This window comes from Esox lucius, chromosome 3 (genome assembly GCF_011004845.1).
Source record: "Esox lucius isolate fEsoLuc1 chromosome 3, fEsoLuc1.pri, whole genome shotgun sequence".
Classification (NCBI taxonomy): Eukaryota; Metazoa; Chordata; class Actinopteri; order Esociformes; family Esocidae; genus Esox; species Esox lucius.
Window position 1 is genome coordinate 36119126 of NC_047571.1, and position 19159 is coordinate 36138284.

The following is a 19159-nucleotide window of genomic DNA, read 5'->3' on the forward strand; positions in this document are numbered from 1 at the left end:
ATAGTGGTCAAATAATGTAGAACCTGTATCAAATCGAGGGAGAGGTTTGCTCATGTTTATTGGAAATTGCAGCACAGATGTCCTTCGATGAACATTCTATCTTCTCACTGTAATGTTGGTTGCCAGCTAGCCTATACATAGCAAAGATCAGGTTTCCAAGACAGTAACCCCCATGCCATATGGCCATCATAAAAATTCCTATGGTCATTAGAGCACAACCTACAGAGAGATAATCTAAACAGAGATGTTTCTGTTGTTCTCATTATTTAGACACATTCACTTCCAATGAAACGTACATTCCTATTGTAATTGTTAATGCTCAGATTCCACACTGTTGATCCCTAGATTGAAGAAAGAGTAGAGCTTCGTAAGAAGCAGAACAGTGATAATCTAACTCATCCTCCGGAGTTCATCGTTCGTCCACGGGGTCAAACGGTCTGGGAGGGCAAGACTGTCAAGTTGCACTGCACTGTGGCCGGATGGCCCAAACCACGTGTTGCATGGTAAGACCAGGCCATGAGTCTCAAACACACATGGTAAGACCAGGCCATGAGTCTCAAACACACATGGTAAGACCAGGCCATGAGTCTCAAACACACATGGTAAGACCAGGCCATGAGTCTCAAACATACATGGTAAGACCAGGTCATGAGTCTCAAACACACATGGTAAGACCAGGCCATGAGTCTCAAACACACATGGTAAGACCAGGTCATGAGTCTCAAACATACATGGTAAGACCAGGTCATGAGTCTCAAACATACATGGTAAGACCAGGTCATGAGTCTCAAACACACATGGTAAGACCAGGTCATGAGTCTCAAACACACATGGTAAGACCAGGCCATGAGTCTCAAACAACACATGGTAAGACCAGGTCATGAGTCTCAAACATACATGGTAAGACCAGGTCATGAGTCTCAAACACACATGGTAAGACCAGGCCATGAGTCTCAAACAACACATGGTAAGACCAGGCCATGAGTCTAATATATTGCAAAAATGCATGTATGATGACAACTATAATATGTTCTCTCCCCCTTCCTCCCTCCCTCCCACCTGATCAACCTTGATCCCTCCATCCCTTCCTCCCCCCTCCATCCCTCCCTCCCTATCTAAGGTATAAGAACAATGTGTTGATCGATGCAAAGACCCATCCTGACAAGTACACAGTAGAGAGCAACTACAACATGCACTCCCTGGAGATCAAGAAGTAAGTTCCATGTTCTGTATGTGAATAATGTCCATGTTCTGTATGTGAATAATGTCCATCATCTTCATGTGAATAATGTCCATGTTCTGTATGTGAATAATGTCCATGTTCTGTATGTGAATAATGTCCATGTTCTGTATGTGAATAATGTCCATGTTCTGTATGTGAATAATGTCCATGTTCTGTATGTGAATAATGTCCATCATCTGTATGTGAATAATGTCCATCATCTTCATGTGAATAATGTCCATGTTCTGTATGTGAATAATGTCCATGTTCTGTATGTGAATAATGTCCATGTTCTGTATGTGAATAATGTCCATGTTCTGTATGTAAATAATGTCCATGTTCTGTATGTGAATAATGTCCATGTTCTGTATGTGAATAATGTCCATGTTCTGTATGTGAATAATGTCCATGTTCTGTATGTGAATAATGTCCATGTTCTGTATGTAAATAATGTCCATGTTCTGTATGTGAATAATGTCCATGTTCTGTATGTGAATAATGTCCATGTTCTGTATGTGAATAATGTCCATGTTTTTATCTGTTCTTCGTAGCTGTGACTTCCTCGACACGGCTCAGTATCGTGCGTCGTCTCTTAACATCAAGGGAGAGAGATCGTGCATTGCTACTGTGGTCATCAAGAGTAGGTTACCCTGACCTTTGCCCTTACCCTCACCTGACCGTGATCTTCCTCTCCCATCCTGTCCTCTCCTCGTCATCTTACTGATGATTCAGCTCCACTGATTTAAACATGTATATACAGTGGGGTAAAAAAGTATTTAGGCAGCCACCAATTGTGCAAGTTCTCCCACTTAAAAAGATGAGAGAGGCCTGTCATTTTCATCATAGGTACACTTCAACTATGAGAGACAAAATGAGAAAAATCAATCAAGAAGATCACATTGTAGGATTTTTTTTATGAATGTATTGGTAGATTCCTTGGTAAAATCTGTATTTGGTCACCTACAAACAAGCAAGTCTTCTGGCTCTCACAGACTAACTTCTTCTTTAAGAGGCTCCTCTGTCCTCCACTCGTTACCTGTATTAATGGCACCTGTATTAACTTGGTATCAGTATAAAAGACACCTGTCCACAACCTCAAACAGTCACACTCCAAACTCCACTATAGCCAAGACCAAAGAGCTGTTAAAGGACCCCAGAAACAAAATTGTAGACCTGCACCAGGCTGGGAAGACTGAATCTGCAATAGGTAAGCAGCTTGGTGTGAAGAAATCAACTGTGGGAGCAATTATAAGAAAATGGAAGACATACAAGACCACGGATAATCTCCCTCGATCAGGGGGTCCACGCAAGATCTCACCCTGTGGGGTCAAAATGATCACAAGAATGGTGAGCAAAAATCCCAGACACGGTGGGACCTAGTGAATGACCTGCAGAGAGCTGGGACCAAAGTAACAAAGGCTACCATCAGTAACACACTATGCCGCCAGGGACTCAAATTCTGCAGTGCCAGACGTGTCCCCCTGCTTAAGCCAGTACATGTCCAAGCCCGTCTGAGGTTTGCTAGAGAGCATTTGGATGGTCCAGAAGAGGATTGGTAGTATGTCATATGGTCAGATGAAACCAAAATAGAACTTTTTGGTAAAAACTCAACTCTTCGTGTTTAGAGGAGAAAGAATGCTGAGTTGCATCCAAAGAACACCATACCTACTGTGAAGCATGAGGGTGGAAACATCATGCTTTGGGGCTGTTTTTCTGCAAAGGGACCAGGACGACTTATCCGTGTAAAGGAAAGAATGTATGGGGCCATGTATCGTGAGATTTTGAGTGAAAACCTTCCATCAGCAAGGGCATTGAAGATTAAACGTGGCTAGATCTTTCAGCATGACAATGATCCCAAACACACCGCCTGGGCAACGAAGGAGTGGCTTCATAAGAAGCATTTCAAGGTCCTGGAGAGGCCTAGCCAGTCACCAGATCTCAACCCCATAGAAAATCTTTGGAGGGAGTTGAAAGTCCGTGTTGCCCAGCAACAGCCCCAAAACATCACTGCTCTAGAGGAGATCTGCATGGAGGAAAGGGGCCAAAATACTAGCAACAGTGTGTGAAAACCTTGTGAAGACTTACAGAAAATGTTTGACCTCTGTCATTGCCAACAAAGGGTATATAACAAAGTATTGAGATGCATTTTTGTTATTGACCAAATACTTATTTTCCACCATAATTTACCAATAAAATCATTAAAAATCCTACAATGTGATTTTCTGGATTTCTTTCCCTCATTTTGTTTCTCATAGTTGAAGTGTACCTATGATGAAAATTACAGGCCTCTCTCATCTTTTTAAGTGGGAGATCTTGCACAATTGTTGGCTGACTAAATACTTTTTTGCCCCACTGTATGTTAGTCATATTACTTTGCATATCATTTTATTCTTCATCAGGGTTTCAGGATGGAGAAGAGCTGGGTCTTCTGGATGCTAAACCACGTGAGAATCGGAATATATGTCTTTGTATAATCATGTCAGTCTGTCTGGATGTCGGTCCCTGCATAATCATGTCAGTCTGTCTGGATGTTGGTCCCTGCGTAATCATGTCAGTCTGTCTGGATGTCGGTCCCTGCGTAATCATGTCAGTCTATCTGGATGTCTGTCCCTGCATAATCATGTCAGTCTATCTGGATGTCTGTCCCTGCGTAATCATGTCAGTCTATCCGGATGTCTGTCCCTGCGTAATCATGTCAGTCTGTCTGGATGTCTGTCCCTGTGTAATCATGTCAGTCTATCCGGATGTCTGTCCCTGCATAATCATGTCAGTCTATCTGGATGTCTGTCCCTGCGTAATCATGTCAGTCTATCTGGATGTCTGTCCCTGCGTAATCATGTCAGTCTATCTGGATGTCTGTCCTTGCGTAATCATGTCAGTCTATCTGGATGTCTGTCCCTGCGTAATCATGTCAGTCTGTCTGGATGTCTGTCTCTGTCTAATAATGTCAGTCTATCTCTCTTTGTCTGTTTTCTCAGTTTAGAGAAGCATCCTAACTCTGTTTTCTCTCCTTCAGATGGGTTTTGTGAAGAGCATGGGGTGACCTTTCACGCGGACATCATCGAATCATTTGAAGTGGCATTTGGCAGGGAGGGAGAGACTCTTAGTCTGGGCTGCACTGTTATTGTCTACCCCACCATTAAACGCTACCAGCCTGACGTTGTCTGGTACAGAGATGGTGGGTCTAAACAGAGATTCTGTAATGTAATAAGTTTCCTGTGGTTGGCAGAGTGCGTAGAGAGTTGGAATGTTAACACAGATGTTTCCGTTGTTTTCATTATGTAGGCACATTTGACTTCAGATGAAACATACATTCATATAATCAAAATAAAATTTGAATACTGTGTTATTAGACAGATTCCACACTACACTCCATCCTACATTACCCAGACACTTTAGACTCCATCCTACATCACCCAGACACTTTATACTCCATCCTACATCACCCAGACACTTTAGACTCTATCCTACATTACTGAGACACTTTACACTCCAAAATAAATCACCCAGACAATTCGCATTCCTATGCCCCCCCGATTTTGTACTAAGCTGCATTAATCCTGTGATTGCTGATGCTGTTGTCCAGTGCCAACATGTCCAGTGTGATAGCTTTGTTTCTGTGTGATGTAATAATGTTGTTTCTGTGTGACATGATGCTGTTGTGTGGTGTGATACTGATGATGTGGGGTGTGTCTGTAGGCGTGGCCATGATACTGATGATGTAGGGTGTGTCTGTAGGCGTGACCCGGATACTGATGTTTCTGTGGGGTGTGTCTGTAGGCGTGGCCATGATACTAATGTTTCTGTGGGGTGTGTCTGTAGGCATGGCCATGATACTGATGTTTCTGTAGGGTGTGTCTGTAGGCGTGGCCATGATACTGATGTTTCTGTGGGGTGTGTCTGTAGGCGTGGCCATGATACTGATGTATCTGTGGGGTGTGTCTGTAGGCGTGGCCATGATACTAATGTTTCTGTGGGGTGTGTCTGTAGGCATGGCCATGATACTGATGTTTCTGTAGGGTGTGTCTGTAGGCGTGGCCATGATACTGATGTTTCTGTGGGGTGTGTCTGTAGGTGTGGCCATAATACTGATGTTTCTGTGGGGTGTGTCTGTAGGCGTGGCCATGATACTGATGTTTCTGTGGGGTGTGTCTGTAGGCGTGGCCATGATACTGATGTTTCTGTGGGGTGTGTCTGTAGGCGTGGCCATGATACTGATGTTTCTGTGGGGTGTGTCTGTAGGCGTGGCCATGATACTGATGTTTCTGTGGGTGTGTCTGTAGGCGTGGCCATGATACTGATGTTTCTGTGGGGTGTGTCTGTAGGCGTGGCCCTGTCGGAGTCTAAGTGGGTACACAGCCACTGGAGTGGTGACAAGGCCACTCTGACCCTGGTCCATCTAAATAAGGAGGATGAAGGCCTCTACACCCTGCGAGTCAACACCAAGTCTGGCTTCCAGACCCACTCCGCTTATGTCTTTGTCAGAGGTAATGAGATATCATACAGTACAGCAATACAGTATAATACCATAAGATCTGATGATAGAGTACAATAATACAGTATGATATGAAATGACCGGAAGATAATTTATCATGTGTATGTGTGTGTCTCAGATGAGGAGGTGGAGTTAGAGGGTGTTCCTGTGGCGCCATTGGACGTGCTTTGCCATGATGCTAATAAAGACTATGTTGTGGTGACATGGAAACAGCCAGCAGTGGAAGGAGAAAGCCCCATCCTGGGATACCTCATAGACCGGTCAGTCTGGTTGCTGTCAGTGCCAACATTTGAGGAAATTGTGGAAACAAACTACAACCCTGTTTCCAGAAACGTTGAGACGTGTTAAATGTGAATAAAAACAGAATGCAATGATGCACAAATCATTTAAACCCTATATTCAATAGAAAATAAGACTACATACTAAATGTTGAAACTGATACATTTTTATTGTTTCTTGAAAATAATTTGATGCAAGCAACACGTTTAAAAATAATTAGGACAGAGACAACAAAATACTGGAAAAGTTGTGTAATACAAAAAAACTAGATCTGGTGGAATATCACACAACTAATTATGTCAATTGGCAACAGATCAGTAACATGATTGGGTATTAAAATATCATTCCAGAGAAGATGTGTCTGTCAGAAGTGAGGATGGGGACGGGTTCACCACACCACAGTTTGGGGCTCTCGTCATATACAGTACATAATATAATTGAAAGATTCTGAGAATCCAGAGAAATCTCTGTATCCAAGGAACAAAGCCGAAAACCAATATTGGATGGCCATGATCTTCGGGCCTTCAAGCGGCACTGCATTAAAAAAAGTCAGGACTACGCGGACCCGACCTAGAAGAGCGAATGTCTTTTACTGACTGAGTGACTGAGTGACTGACTGACGGAGGGAGTGAGTGACTGACTGAGGGAGAGAATGAGTGACTGACTGAGTGACTGAATACCCCTTGTTAAATAGCGTAGTGGGTTAGAGATTTGGGCTCCGGAAAAACAGGACTCCCGTAACAGTCAAAGCATTATGCCTGAGGTTCAGGACAGACAAACACTTTACATAATAAAACAGTACTTCACATAATAAAACAATCTTAACCAGGGTTTGGAACTGTTTCAACATAAATACATCACAAATGTCTGCGCACTGGTGCCCCACCACATGCAGCTGGTGCCCCACCACATGCAGCTGGTGCCCCACCACATGCAGCTGGTGCCCTACCACATGCAGCTGGTGCCCTACCACATGCAGCTGGTGCCCTACCACATGCAGCTGGTGCCCCATCACATGCAGCTGGTGCCCCATCACATGCAGCTGGTGCCCCACCACATGCAGCTGGTGCCCCATCACATGCAGCTGGTGCCCCACCACATGCAGCTGGTGCCCCACCACATGCAGCTGGTGCCCCATCACATGCAGCTGGTGCCCCATCACATGCAGCTGGTGCCCCATCACATGCAGCTGGTGCCCTACCACATGCAGCTGGTGCCCTACCACATGCAGCTGGTGCCCCATCACATGCAGCTGGTGCCCCACCACATGCAGCTGGTGCCCTACCACATGCAGCTGGTGCCCCACCACATGCAGCTGGTGCCCCATCACATGCAGCTGGTGCCCCATCACATGCAGCTGGTGCCCCATCACATGCAGCTGGTGCCCCATCACATGCAGCTGGTGCCCCATCACATGCAGCTGGTGGGGCACCATGCTATCTGCTTTACTCTCAGTAACACTTCTGGTTAATTTAAACCTGGAAATACTTAATTTATTGTTAGGTCCAGTTGAATTATAATGTTGGATACTGAAAGAACTGGATTTTGACCCGTTTGTGATTAATTAATTGACTATTTAGATTTAATGTAACAAAGGAATTTAATATACAGCTCCGGAAAAAATTAAGAGACCACTGCACCTTTTTCTTTCCTTTCCAAAATAGTTGAAAAATAATGTTTTGAGTGAGGAACAGAAGTGTTCAATTTGCAGTGGTCTCTTAATTTTAACCCTTCTGTTCCTCACTCAAAACCTTCCTTTTCTACTTTTTGGAAAGGAAACAAAAAGGTGCAGTGGTCTCTTTATTTTTTCCGGAGCTGTATAAAGAGGGTATTACAATTACAGTACAAGTATCGAAGCTTAAAGTACTCTGGAGATTTGAGGTCTTTGCAAGAGCAGAGAAGCATGCAGAAATGCAAGAGACCTTTCCCAAATTTCTCTCTGTTTTATATCCTAAAACTCAAGTAGTGGGGTTTGGTTTTCTGAGCTTATGGGAAAACAGAATTATTCCTGTAGAATAGACCCCTTACCCATTAGGGACACTTTTGGGTCTGTTCTGGGGCCATCTCATATGACAGAGTTGTGTTATCTAAAGGGTAAGCTAGGCAGTTAAAGGACCCTCTTGTCCCTTCATTCAACCCCTACAGAAACATCTGTTAACCTTCAATATCCCCATAATAGACTACTAGAACACACATTAAGTACATAGGTATAAATGTCAAAAACTAAATAGGAAAGATTCATTAAATTGGTAACCACATTATGGACATTTTTCGGTTATTTCAGTACTATGGCTAGAGAATCTCAACAGATGTAGTTTAATGGCATGTATTCCCTTTATAGAGTTCCAGACCCCTGGTGCACTTAAGCTCTTCTGGAAGCTTACTAACACACTTAAGTCTCCTGTCAATTAATATTGGTTCTATAATGTTTTTATAATAATCTTTCAATGTAAACTGGAACCATTGTTCTTTTGAGACCTTGTCAGTCCCACAACAGAAGTTCAAGTGTTTTGGTGTGTGTTAGTGACAGTGTGTGTTCTGGTGTGTGTGTGGGTTCTGGTGTGTGGGTTCTGGTGTGTGTGTGTGTGTACGCGAATGTAGGTGCGAGGTAGGTCAACACCACTGGGCTCAGTGTAATGAAACTCCAGTGAAGTATGCTCGCTTCCCGGTGACAGGACTGATTGAAGGGAAGACTTACACCTTCCGGGTCAGAGCCATCAACCGGGCTGGTGTCAGCCGACCATCTAGAGCCTCAGACCCGGTGACCGCCATAGACCCCCACGACCGCGCCAGACACAGAGGTAAGTACCTGACTGGGTGGAACTAGAGTAGCCACACCTTCAGTGGGAGGAGGTACTGGTTGTGCAGGATTTTGTTCTAGCTCAGCTACGGTCTTAGATATAAAAAACCCACACAGCAACTTTGCACCAGAGTCTGATAAACCTGGTTTAGGAAGGTTTTATTACTCTGGTTTAGAAGAAAATGATAACCCTTGTTTAGAAGGGTTTGATTACCCTGTTGAGAAGGGTTTAATTACCCTCTTTAGAAAGGTTTGATAACCCTAGTTCATAAAGGTTTAATTTCCCTAATTTAGAAAGGTTTTATAACCCTGGTTAAGAAAGTTTTGTTAACCCTGGTTTAGAAATGTATCTTTGAATAGGGCACCAGAAAAACTGGGTTATATTAATATGTCGAAATGGTAGGAAAGGAGGAGTGGCTGACCTATTCATAGATACATTCCAGTACTAAGAAAATACACTTGGTAATTTTATTTATTTTGAATCCCTCTGTTTTACGCTCCCAACATTTTGTTTTTAACCATTTACAGCCCTCCGTGATATTCAGAAAATGTTATTGATAAAATTGCTGAACTACTCTCCGTTATATCCATTGATAATAACTTGTTTATTATAACAGGGGATTTTAACGTCCACATAGATAATACAGACAATGATGCCAAAGAACCTTTTGTACAACTTGACACTTTTGATATCAATCAACATGTGAAAGAGTATGCACACCTGAGGCCACATTCTAGATCTGGTGATCTCTAAAGATCTCAATATTTTCTCTGTCATGATTAAAGAATTGGCCCTGTCTGATCATTTCTGTGTCTTTTTTGAATAACTGATCTCCCTGGATGTTCAATTAATCTCTGTTTCTGTTAAGAAAAGGTACATTAATGAGAGTACCAATGCTCAGTTTATGGAAGCCATAGCTATCTCTCCAACAATAAGTGCAGAGTCAGTTGATGTACTCCTGGATAATTTTAATACCAAAATATTGAATGTCATGGATCGTGTTGCACCAGTAAAGGTAAAGAACACTCCATGGAGAACCACCATGATGGTAAGCACCCTGAAAAGAGAATGTAGGAAAGGAACATAAGTGTAGAAAAACTGAACTTCCAATCCACTATAACATCTATAAACAAAGCCTTTGTAGTTTCAACAATGAGTTACACAGGGCCAGACAGCAACATTTATCGGGAATGATCAACAAAAATATCAACACTCCGCACTCCATTTCCCATTGTTGACAAGCAGAACTCATGTCCACTGTGAAATGTAATGAATTTGCGTGTTTCTTTAATGAAAAAAGTATTAGACGGACCATCAGAACTACACAGTCTAACAAGGACTCTGTACCGTCACCACGACCACCAAAACATAACTTGCCTAGATAGAAAATTCAATCAAAAAATATATGCACATATATGTAGAGGATGACTCAATATATATACAGGTGCTGGTCATAAAATTTGAATATCATCAAAAAGATGATTTATTTCAGTAATTCAATTCAAAAAGTGAAACTTGTATAATGTATACATTCATTCCACACAGACTGACATATTTCAAGTGTTTATTTCTTTTAATTTTGATGATTATAACTGACAACTAATGAAAACCCCAAATTCAGTATCTCAGAAAATTTGAATATTGTGAAAAGGTTCAATATTGAAGACACCTGGTGCCACACTCTAATCAGCTAATTAACCCAAAACCCCTGCAAAGACCTTTAAATGGTGTCTCAGTCTAGGTCTGTAGGCTACACAATCATGGGGAAGACTGCTGACTTGACAGCTGTCCAAAAGACGACCATTGACACCTTGCACAAGGAGGGCAAGACACAAAAGGTCATAGCTAAAGAGGCTGGCTGTTCACAGAGCTCTGTGTCCAAGCACATTAATAGAGCAATAGTTAATGGCTCTCCACAGTCAGCCATTTTCCCAAAGAAAACAGCTGCCATTAAGCCTCTATTAAAAAAGAGAACACTGGATGCATCTATATTGAACAACAACTATAACCTGTATCAAATCTTATATATCAAATGTATTCTTATGTATCAAATTTTATAGCCAAGATCATTGAGAAGGTTGTCTTCAATCAACTCAAAGGTTGCCTTCAATATTTTGAACTCAAGCAGTCTCTTAGACAAATGTCAGGCTTCCAACCTCACCGGAGCACAGTAACGGCTCTGATAAAGTTTGAAATAATATACAGCAAAATACTGATTGGCATAAAAAAACACTTATTGTTCTATTATATCTCAGTGCAGCATTTGACACTGTAGAAAATAGAACACTTCTAGACAGGCTTAAAATAACAGTCCTGGTTCGATTCAGATCTTATTTAGATGGCCGGAGTTACTTTGTCACCATTGGTAATCATGAATCTGATAGGGTGGCTATGACATGTGGAGTTCCACAGGGATCAGTTCTCAGACCGCTTCTGTTCAATCTCTATATGCTGCCTCTGGGCCAAATTCTACAGAACAAAATTAACTACCATAGCTATGCCGATGATACTCAAATATACACTCACCTAAAGGATTATTAGGAACACCTGTTCAATTTCTCATTAATGCAATTATCTAATCAACCAATCACATGGCAGTTGCTTCAATGCATTTAGGGGTGTGGTCCTGGTCAAGACAATCTCCTGAACTCCAAACTGAATGTCAGAATGGGAAAGAAAGGTGATTTAAGCAATTTTGAGTGTGGCATGGTTGTTGGTGCCAGACGGGCCGTTCAGAGTATTTCACAATCTGCTCAGTTACTGGGATTTTCACGCACAACCATTTGTAGGGTTTACAAAGAATGGTTTGAAAAGGGAAAAACATCCAGTATGCGGCAGTCCTGTGGGCGAAAATGCCTTGTTGATGCTAGAGGTCAGAGGAGAATGGGCCGACTGATTCAAGCTGATAGAAGAGCAACTTTGACTGAAATAACCACTCGTTACAATCGAGGTATGCAGCAAAGCATTTGTGAAGCCACAACACGAGCAGAAGAACCCACCGGGTACCAGTCATCTCCACTACAAATAGGAAAAAGAGTCTACAATTTGCACGAGCTCACCAAAATTGGACAGTTGAAGACTGGAAGAATGTTGATGAGTCTTGATTTCTGTTGAGACATTCAGATGGTAGAGTGTAAACAGAATGAGAACATGGATCCATCATGACTTGTTACCACTGTGCAGGCTGGTGTTGGTGGTGTAATGGTGTGGGGGATGTTTTCTTGGCACACTTTAGGCCCCTTGGTGCCAATTGGGCACTGTTTAAATACCACGGCCTACCTGAGCATTGTTTCTGACCATGTCCATCCCTTTATGACCACCATGTAGCCATCCTCTGATGGCTACTTCCAGCAGGATAATGCATGTCACAAAGCTTGAATCATTTCAAATTGGTTTCTTGAACATGACAATGTTCACCAGATCTCAACCCAATAGAGCATCTTTGGGATGTGGTGGAATGGGAGCTTCGTGCCCTGAATGTCCATCCCACAAATCTCCATCAACTGCAAGATGCTATCCTATCAATATGGGCCAACATTTCTAAAGAATGCTTTCAGCACCTTGTTGAATCAATGCCACGTAGAATTAAGGCAGTTCTGAAGGCGAAAGGGGGTCAAACACAGTATTAGTATGGTGTTCCTAATAATCATTTAGGTGAGTGTATATGGCTCTCGAACCATATGACAACAGCTCAATAGACTCTCTGTGTCACGGTATAGAGCACATAATTACCTGGATGAACCAAAATTGTCCACAATTAAACCAAAATAAAACAATTAAACCAAAAATAAGAGAACTAGTTTTAATAAAGAGCTTGATTCTCAGGCCCTAAAAACCAGGTACCAAGTGCGTAATCTTGGTGTTCTGATAAGTGTTGTTGGACTTGAGACCACTTTTTGAATGTCTCTGTCTCGTCTCAGAATCGACCACAGAACTCTGCCCTGTCTCAGTCTTGGACAAAGTGTACTCAAGTTTACAACTGTGGGAATATCACTAAACATGCCTGTGCATTATTTAATTTATTTATTTTAATATCATTAATGTGATTGGATGTAAAACGTCACGCTTCAAATGCAACCAATAACTTCACTCATTTCTAATTTGAAATGACCCATCACCAGGCTAGTTTCAGTTGCTTGCCAGCCTTTGTGTGTGATAAACAATGACGATCCAAGCCACATAAACGTATGTAGCTAATGATGAATATAAAGTTAAATGCCGTGGTACCACATCCCTTCACTTGGGTAAAAGAGCTAGAGATTTGAAATCAGAGACAGAGAGTTGAGTACTCCACTTCTATAAAAAAAAAAAAGACATTAAATAGGCTGCTTTGCCTGGCCATAACCACATGACACTACTTTAAGAGTGCTAATATTGAGTTACAGTTACAGATGAAATCTAACTTTCTACCATGGCAAACCTTCTGCTTGTGTGTTTTTAGTGTCATGAGCTCTTCTCCTCTGGCTTGCTCAGTCATTCAATCTTTCCCACACTGAGTGTTACTTAAAAGAAAAATATGCCCTTTCCATGGTTTAATCACCTTAAAGATAATTATTTCAGTATTATGTAAGAACATTTATGGTCTGGTCTTGACCCAGGCACACCCTGCCTTCACCAGAAAAAGTCATGTCAGCATTATTCATATTCAGACATGTTACACCAGGTCATTTTAAATGTATTCATTATATAATATTACTAGCCATTTTTGGCAACAACAAACATGTCCAACAATATTCACATAAATGCTAATTTCTCTGGTTTTATGATTATGCGAATGTGTTTTTATTTATGTTCTGAGATGGTTAGTAGTTACCTGGACTGTTAACCTTCTTGTGCCTCAGCAGGTCCATCTGCTCCGTTCACTGGGATGATCAAGTTCACTGAGGAAGATGCTACAGGTCAGACTGACATACTGAGGCATCTCAAAACATTAGAGTATCGTGAAAAAGTCTTTACACAAAGTGAAATATTCAGGCTTTTTTGTTTTAGTCTTGATGATTACGGCTTACAGCGAAAATAAATCAAAAATCCAGTATCTTAAAATATTAGAATAAAAATGTACAATACAGACATTTTGACCTACGAAGACCTGAGATGCACTTGTATATATCAGACATTAATGTGAGGAATTTTTCCAGTGTGTTTATTGCAATAGCACTGACTTTTGACCCTTGACTTTTATTGACCCCCTTAGTGGGAGTGGTCCCAGGTGAGCCCACTGATCTCGTGGTTACAGAGGCAACAAAAAGCTATGTGGTTCTGGCTTGGACTCCTCCCACTCAGAGAGGTCATGAGGGGGTCATGTACATCGTAGAGAAGGTATGTGGAGTACTACAAACAGTTCACTAGGTTTGTGAATTGTATTACTTGTTGGTTGACTGATTTGTTAATATTCCGCATTTATTGCACCTAATTGCTTTATTGGTGTATTTGTTGATGGATGGATACCTGTGAATTGACCAGTCTTGTGTCTGTTATTCTAGTATTGACCAGTCCTGTGTCTGTTATTCCAGTATTGACCAGTGCTGTGTCTGTTATTCCAGTGTTGACCAGTCTTGTGTCTGTTATCCCAGTATTGACCAGTCCTGTGTTTGTTATTCCAGTTTTGATCAGTCTTGTGTCTGTTATACCAGTGTGTTGACCAGTCCTGTGTCTGTTGTACCAGTGTGTTGACCAGTCCTGTGTCTGTTATTCCAGTGTGTTGACCAGTCTTGTCTGATATTCCAGTATTGACCAGTCCTGTGTCTGATATTCCAGTGTGTTGACCAGTCCTGTGTCTTTTATTCCAGTATTGACCAGTCCTGTGTCTGATATTCCAGTGTGTTGACCAGTCTTGTCTGATATTCCAGTATTGACCAGTCCTGTGTCTGATATTCCAGTATTGACCAGTCCTGTGTCTGATATTCCAGTATTGACCAGTCCTGTGTCTGATATTCCAGTGTTGACCAGTCATGTGTCTGTTATACCAGTGTGTTGACCAGTCCTGTGTCTGTTATACCAATGTGTTGACCAGTCCTGTGTCTGTTGTACCAGTGTGTTGACCAGTCCTGTGTCTGTTATTCCAGTGTGTTGACCAGTCTTGTCTGATATTCCAGTATTGACCAGTCCTGTGTCTGATATTCCAGTGTGTTGACCAGTCCTGTGTCTTTTATTCCAGTATTGACCAGTCCTGTGTCTGATATTCCAGTATTGACCAGTCCTGTGTCTGATATTCCAGTGTTGACCAGTCCTGTGTCTGTTATACCAGTGTGTTGACCAGTCCTGTGTCTGTTATACCAGTGTGTTGACCAGTCCTGTGTCTGTTATTCCAGTGTGTTGACCAGTCCTGTGTCTGTTATTCCAGTGTGTTGACCAGTCCTGTGTCTGATATTCCAGTATTGACCAGTCCTGTGTCTGATATTCCAGTGTGTTGACCAGTCCTGTGTCTTTTATTCCAGTATTGACCAGTCCTGTGTCTGATATTCCAGTATTGACCAGTCCTGTGTCTGATATTCCAGTGTTGACCAGTCCTGTGTCTGTTATTCCAGTGTGTTGACCAGTCCTGTGTCTGTTATTCCAGTGTGTTGACCAGTCCTGTGTCTGTTATTCCAGTGTGTTGACCAGTCCTGTGTCTGATATTCCAGTGTGTTGACCAGTCCTGTGTCTTTTATTCCAGTATTGACCAGTCCTGTGTCTGATATTCCAGTATTGACCAGTCTTGTCAATTATACCAGTATTGAACAGTGTCTGTGTCTGTTATCAAACAATCAAATATATTTTATGAAGCCCTTTTTACATCAGCAATTTTTATAGATACCCAGCCTGAATACCAGGCTCAACCAGTCCTTTGTCTGTTAGTCAAGTATTTACTAGTCCTGTGCCTGTGATACCAGTATTGACCAGTCTTTTGTCTGTTACCAGTGTATTGCAGGAACTGACTGCTGGCAGAGGGCCAACACAGGGATCCCTGTCAAGTCTCCCCGCTTTGCTCTATTTGACCTGGCTGAGGGAAACACCTACAGCTTCAGAGTCCGCTGCTTCAACTCTGCTGGGGTGTCAGAGTCCTCTGCTCCTACTGCACCAATCACTGTGGGAGACATGTTGGGTGAGTACAGAGACACTGGGCTAATACTGGGTGTCTGTTGCTGTGGGAGACATGTTGGGTGAGAACAGAGACACTGGGCTAATACTAGGTATCTGTCACTGTGGGAGACATGTTGGGTGAGTACAGAGACACTGGGCTAATACTGGGTGTCTGTCACTGTGGGAGACATGTTGGGTGAGTACAGAGACACTGGGCTAATACTGGGTGTCTGTCACTGTGGGAGACATGTTGGGTGAGTACAGAGACACTGGGCTAATACTGGGTGTCTGTCACTGTGGGAGACATGTTGGGTGAGAACAGAGACACTGGGCTAATACTGGGTGTCTGTCACTGTGGGAGACATGTTGGGTGAGTACAGAGACACTGGGCTAATACTGGGTGTCTGTCGCTGTGGGAGACATGTTGGGTGAGTACAGAGACACTGGGCTAATACTGGGTGTCTGTCACTGTGGGAGACATGTTGGGTGAGAACAGAGACACTGGGCTAATACTGGGTGTCTGTCACTGTGGGAGACATGTTGGGTGAGAACAGAGACACTGGACAAGTACTGGACTAGTACTGGGTCAGTACAGAGAAACTGGACTAGTACTGGGTCAGTACAGAGACACTGGATTAGTACTGTACTAGTACTGGGTCAGTACAGAGATACTGGACTAGTATTGGGTCAGTACAGAGATCCTGGACTAGTACTGGGTCAGTACAGAGATACTGGACTAGTACTGGACTAGTACTGGGTCAGTACAGAGATACTGGACTAGTACTGGGTCAGTACAGAGATACTGGACTAGTATTGGGTCAGTACAGAGATACTGGACTAGTACTGGACTAGTATTGGGTCAGTACAGAGATACTGGACTAGTACGGGGTCAGTACAGAGACACTGGACTAGTACTGAACTAGTATTGGGTCAGTACAGAGATACTGGACTAGTACTGGACTATTACTGGGTCAGTACAGAGACACTGGACTAGTATTGGGTCAGTACAGAGATACTGGACTAGTACTGGACTAGTACTGGGTCAGTACAGAGATACTGGACTAGTATTGGGTCAGTTCAGAGATACTGGACTAGTACTGGACTATTACTGGGTCAGTACAGAGACACTGGACTAGTACTGAACTAGTATTGGGTCAGTACAGAGATACTGGACTAGTACTGGACTATTACTGGGTCAGTACAGAGATACTGAACTAGTATTGGGTCAGTACAGAGATATTGGACTAGTACTGGGTCATTACAGAGACACTGGACTAGTATTGCGTCAGTACAGAGACACTGGACTAGTACTGGACTATTACTGGGTCAGTACAGAGATACTGGACTATTACTGGGTCAGTACAAAGACACTGGACTAGTACTGGACTAGTATTGGGTCAGTACAGAGATACTGCACTAGTACTGGACTATTACTGGGTCAGTACAGAGACACTGGACTAGTACTGGACTATTACTGGGTCAGTACAGAGATACTGGACTAGTATTGGGTCAGTACAGAGATACTGGACTAGTACTGGACTAGTACTGGGTCAGTACAGAGACACTGGATTAATACTGGACTAGTACTGGGTCAGTACAGAGATACTGGATTAATACTGGACTAGTACTGGGTCAGTACAGAGATACTGGACTAGTACTGGATGAGTGTACAGCTACTGCACTAGTACTGGCCTAGTACTAGGTGAGTACATAGATACTGGACCTGTATTGGATGAGTGCAGAGATACTGGACCTGTATTGGATGAGTGCAGAGATACTGGAACAATATTGGATGAGTACAGAGATACTGGAACAATATCTCTGTTAACATGGGGAGGTTGAAGGTCATATGGGTGCAAACAGATATGATTCACTGAGATCTACATATCTCCCATTGATGAATTGGAACTAACCACCCATACCTGAATGTTTTTGTGTGTTCTAAGTAGGGATGTCAGGAGAACCAATACTTTGGTACCAAGTCGATGCCAACATTCTGAAAACGACTGTTTTTTGTACAGTACCGTGGGTTACCGTGGGTTACCGTAGGTTCCGGGGATCCAACACGTGACAGATGGAGGGAAGAGCAGCTCCAACTCGAATGTCGCTAGGAAGCCAAGGTGGCCAGACGCGATCGGACTAGCAATGGCTAAAGGCTACTGTAATGTAAACATAGCTCGTAGTAGGTTACTGTCCTTATCGTTCAGTGTGTAGCCTCTGCTGTTTCCTTAAGTATATAGGATTTATTGTTTGGTTTTAGTTTTGTACTGTGGTTTGGAATTGGGTATCGAGAATCATGGAATTTTGCTGGTATTGCTATCGACTACTACATTTCTGGTATCGTGACATCCCTAGTGCTAAGGCTGATGAACAGAAAAAAAACATGTCCGCATTATTCAAATCCTGAACTGCATTATCATATTTACTCTTGAACATTCTTAGAGTATTGCTACCATATCTCAACAAACAACAAACCATAACTCACATTTGCAGTTAATCCGTGATCTCTGCTTCTATGATTTTTGTAAATGTGTATTATTTTATTTCTGATTGATGTCTGATCACCTCCCTTGTCTGTCCATCTGTCTACACCTTCTAATCTCATACCTCTCTCGTAGATCTGCCTGCGGCCCCTGGTCCAGCCGTAGCAACTAGGAACACAGATACATCAGTTGTTGTTTCCTGGGGGGCATCTAAGGATGTGAAACACTTGGTGGGATATTACATTGACCATAGTGTGGTGGGGAGCAATGTCTGGACCCCCTGCAACAACAAACCGGTCAAGGAAACCAGGTACTTTACAGGACGTACAGTAAATACCAGTCATTACATCAGTCAATCAATAATTGAGTTGTCATTTATTAATTCTTTCAGCAACATCAGTAAATCAGTTATTGAAGTAATCTGTCAGTCTGTTGGTCAGTCCATCATTAACCCTGTCCCCCCAGGTTTGTGTGCCACGGTTTAACCACTGGAGACTTGTGTGTGTTCCGCGTGAAGGCAGTGAATGCTGCCGGTTACAGTGCAACCTCGGTGGAGTCTGAGGCCGTGGTTGTCAAGGCTGCTATCGGTGAGTCCAGATCTGTCTGCTTTACCTCCCTGTCTCACCTCTCACTGTTCAACAGAGTCTTTACCTCCCTGTCTCACCTCTCACTGTTCAACATAGTCTTTACCTCCCTGTCTCACCTCTCACTGTTCAACAGAGTCTTTATCTCCCTGTCTCACCTCTCACTGTTCAACAGAGTCTTTATCTCCCTGTCTCACCTCTCACTGTTCAACAGAGTCTTTATCTCCCTGTCT

The 19159-nt window shown here is 42.7% G+C and overlaps 1 protein-coding gene across 1 annotated transcript in view; it reads left to right on the plus strand.

Annotated features, from left to right (window-relative positions):
* myom1a (myomesin 1a (skelemin)) overlaps window positions 1-19159 on the plus strand; it is a 47192-nt gene that overhangs the window by 5954 nt on the left and 22079 nt on the right. Inside the window, exons 5-17 of the mRNA XM_034291598.1 lie at window positions 346-503; window positions 1121-1213; window positions 1774-1862; window positions 3622-3666; window positions 4239-4400; window positions 5548-5709; window positions 5836-5977; window positions 8598-8797; window positions 13639-13695; window positions 13992-14116; window positions 15698-15881; window positions 18478-18652; window positions 18808-18929. Of these exons, the coding sequence (XP_034147489.1) occupies window positions 346-503; window positions 1121-1213; window positions 1774-1862; window positions 3622-3666; window positions 4239-4400; window positions 5548-5709; window positions 5836-5977; window positions 8598-8797; window positions 13639-13695; window positions 13992-14116; window positions 15698-15881; window positions 18478-18652; window positions 18808-18929 (1714 nt within the window). The remainder of the gene's footprint in view (window positions 1-345; window positions 504-1120; window positions 1214-1773; window positions 1863-3621; window positions 3667-4238; window positions 4401-5547; window positions 5710-5835; window positions 5978-8597; window positions 8798-13638; window positions 13696-13991; window positions 14117-15697; window positions 15882-18477; window positions 18653-18807; window positions 18930-19159) is intronic.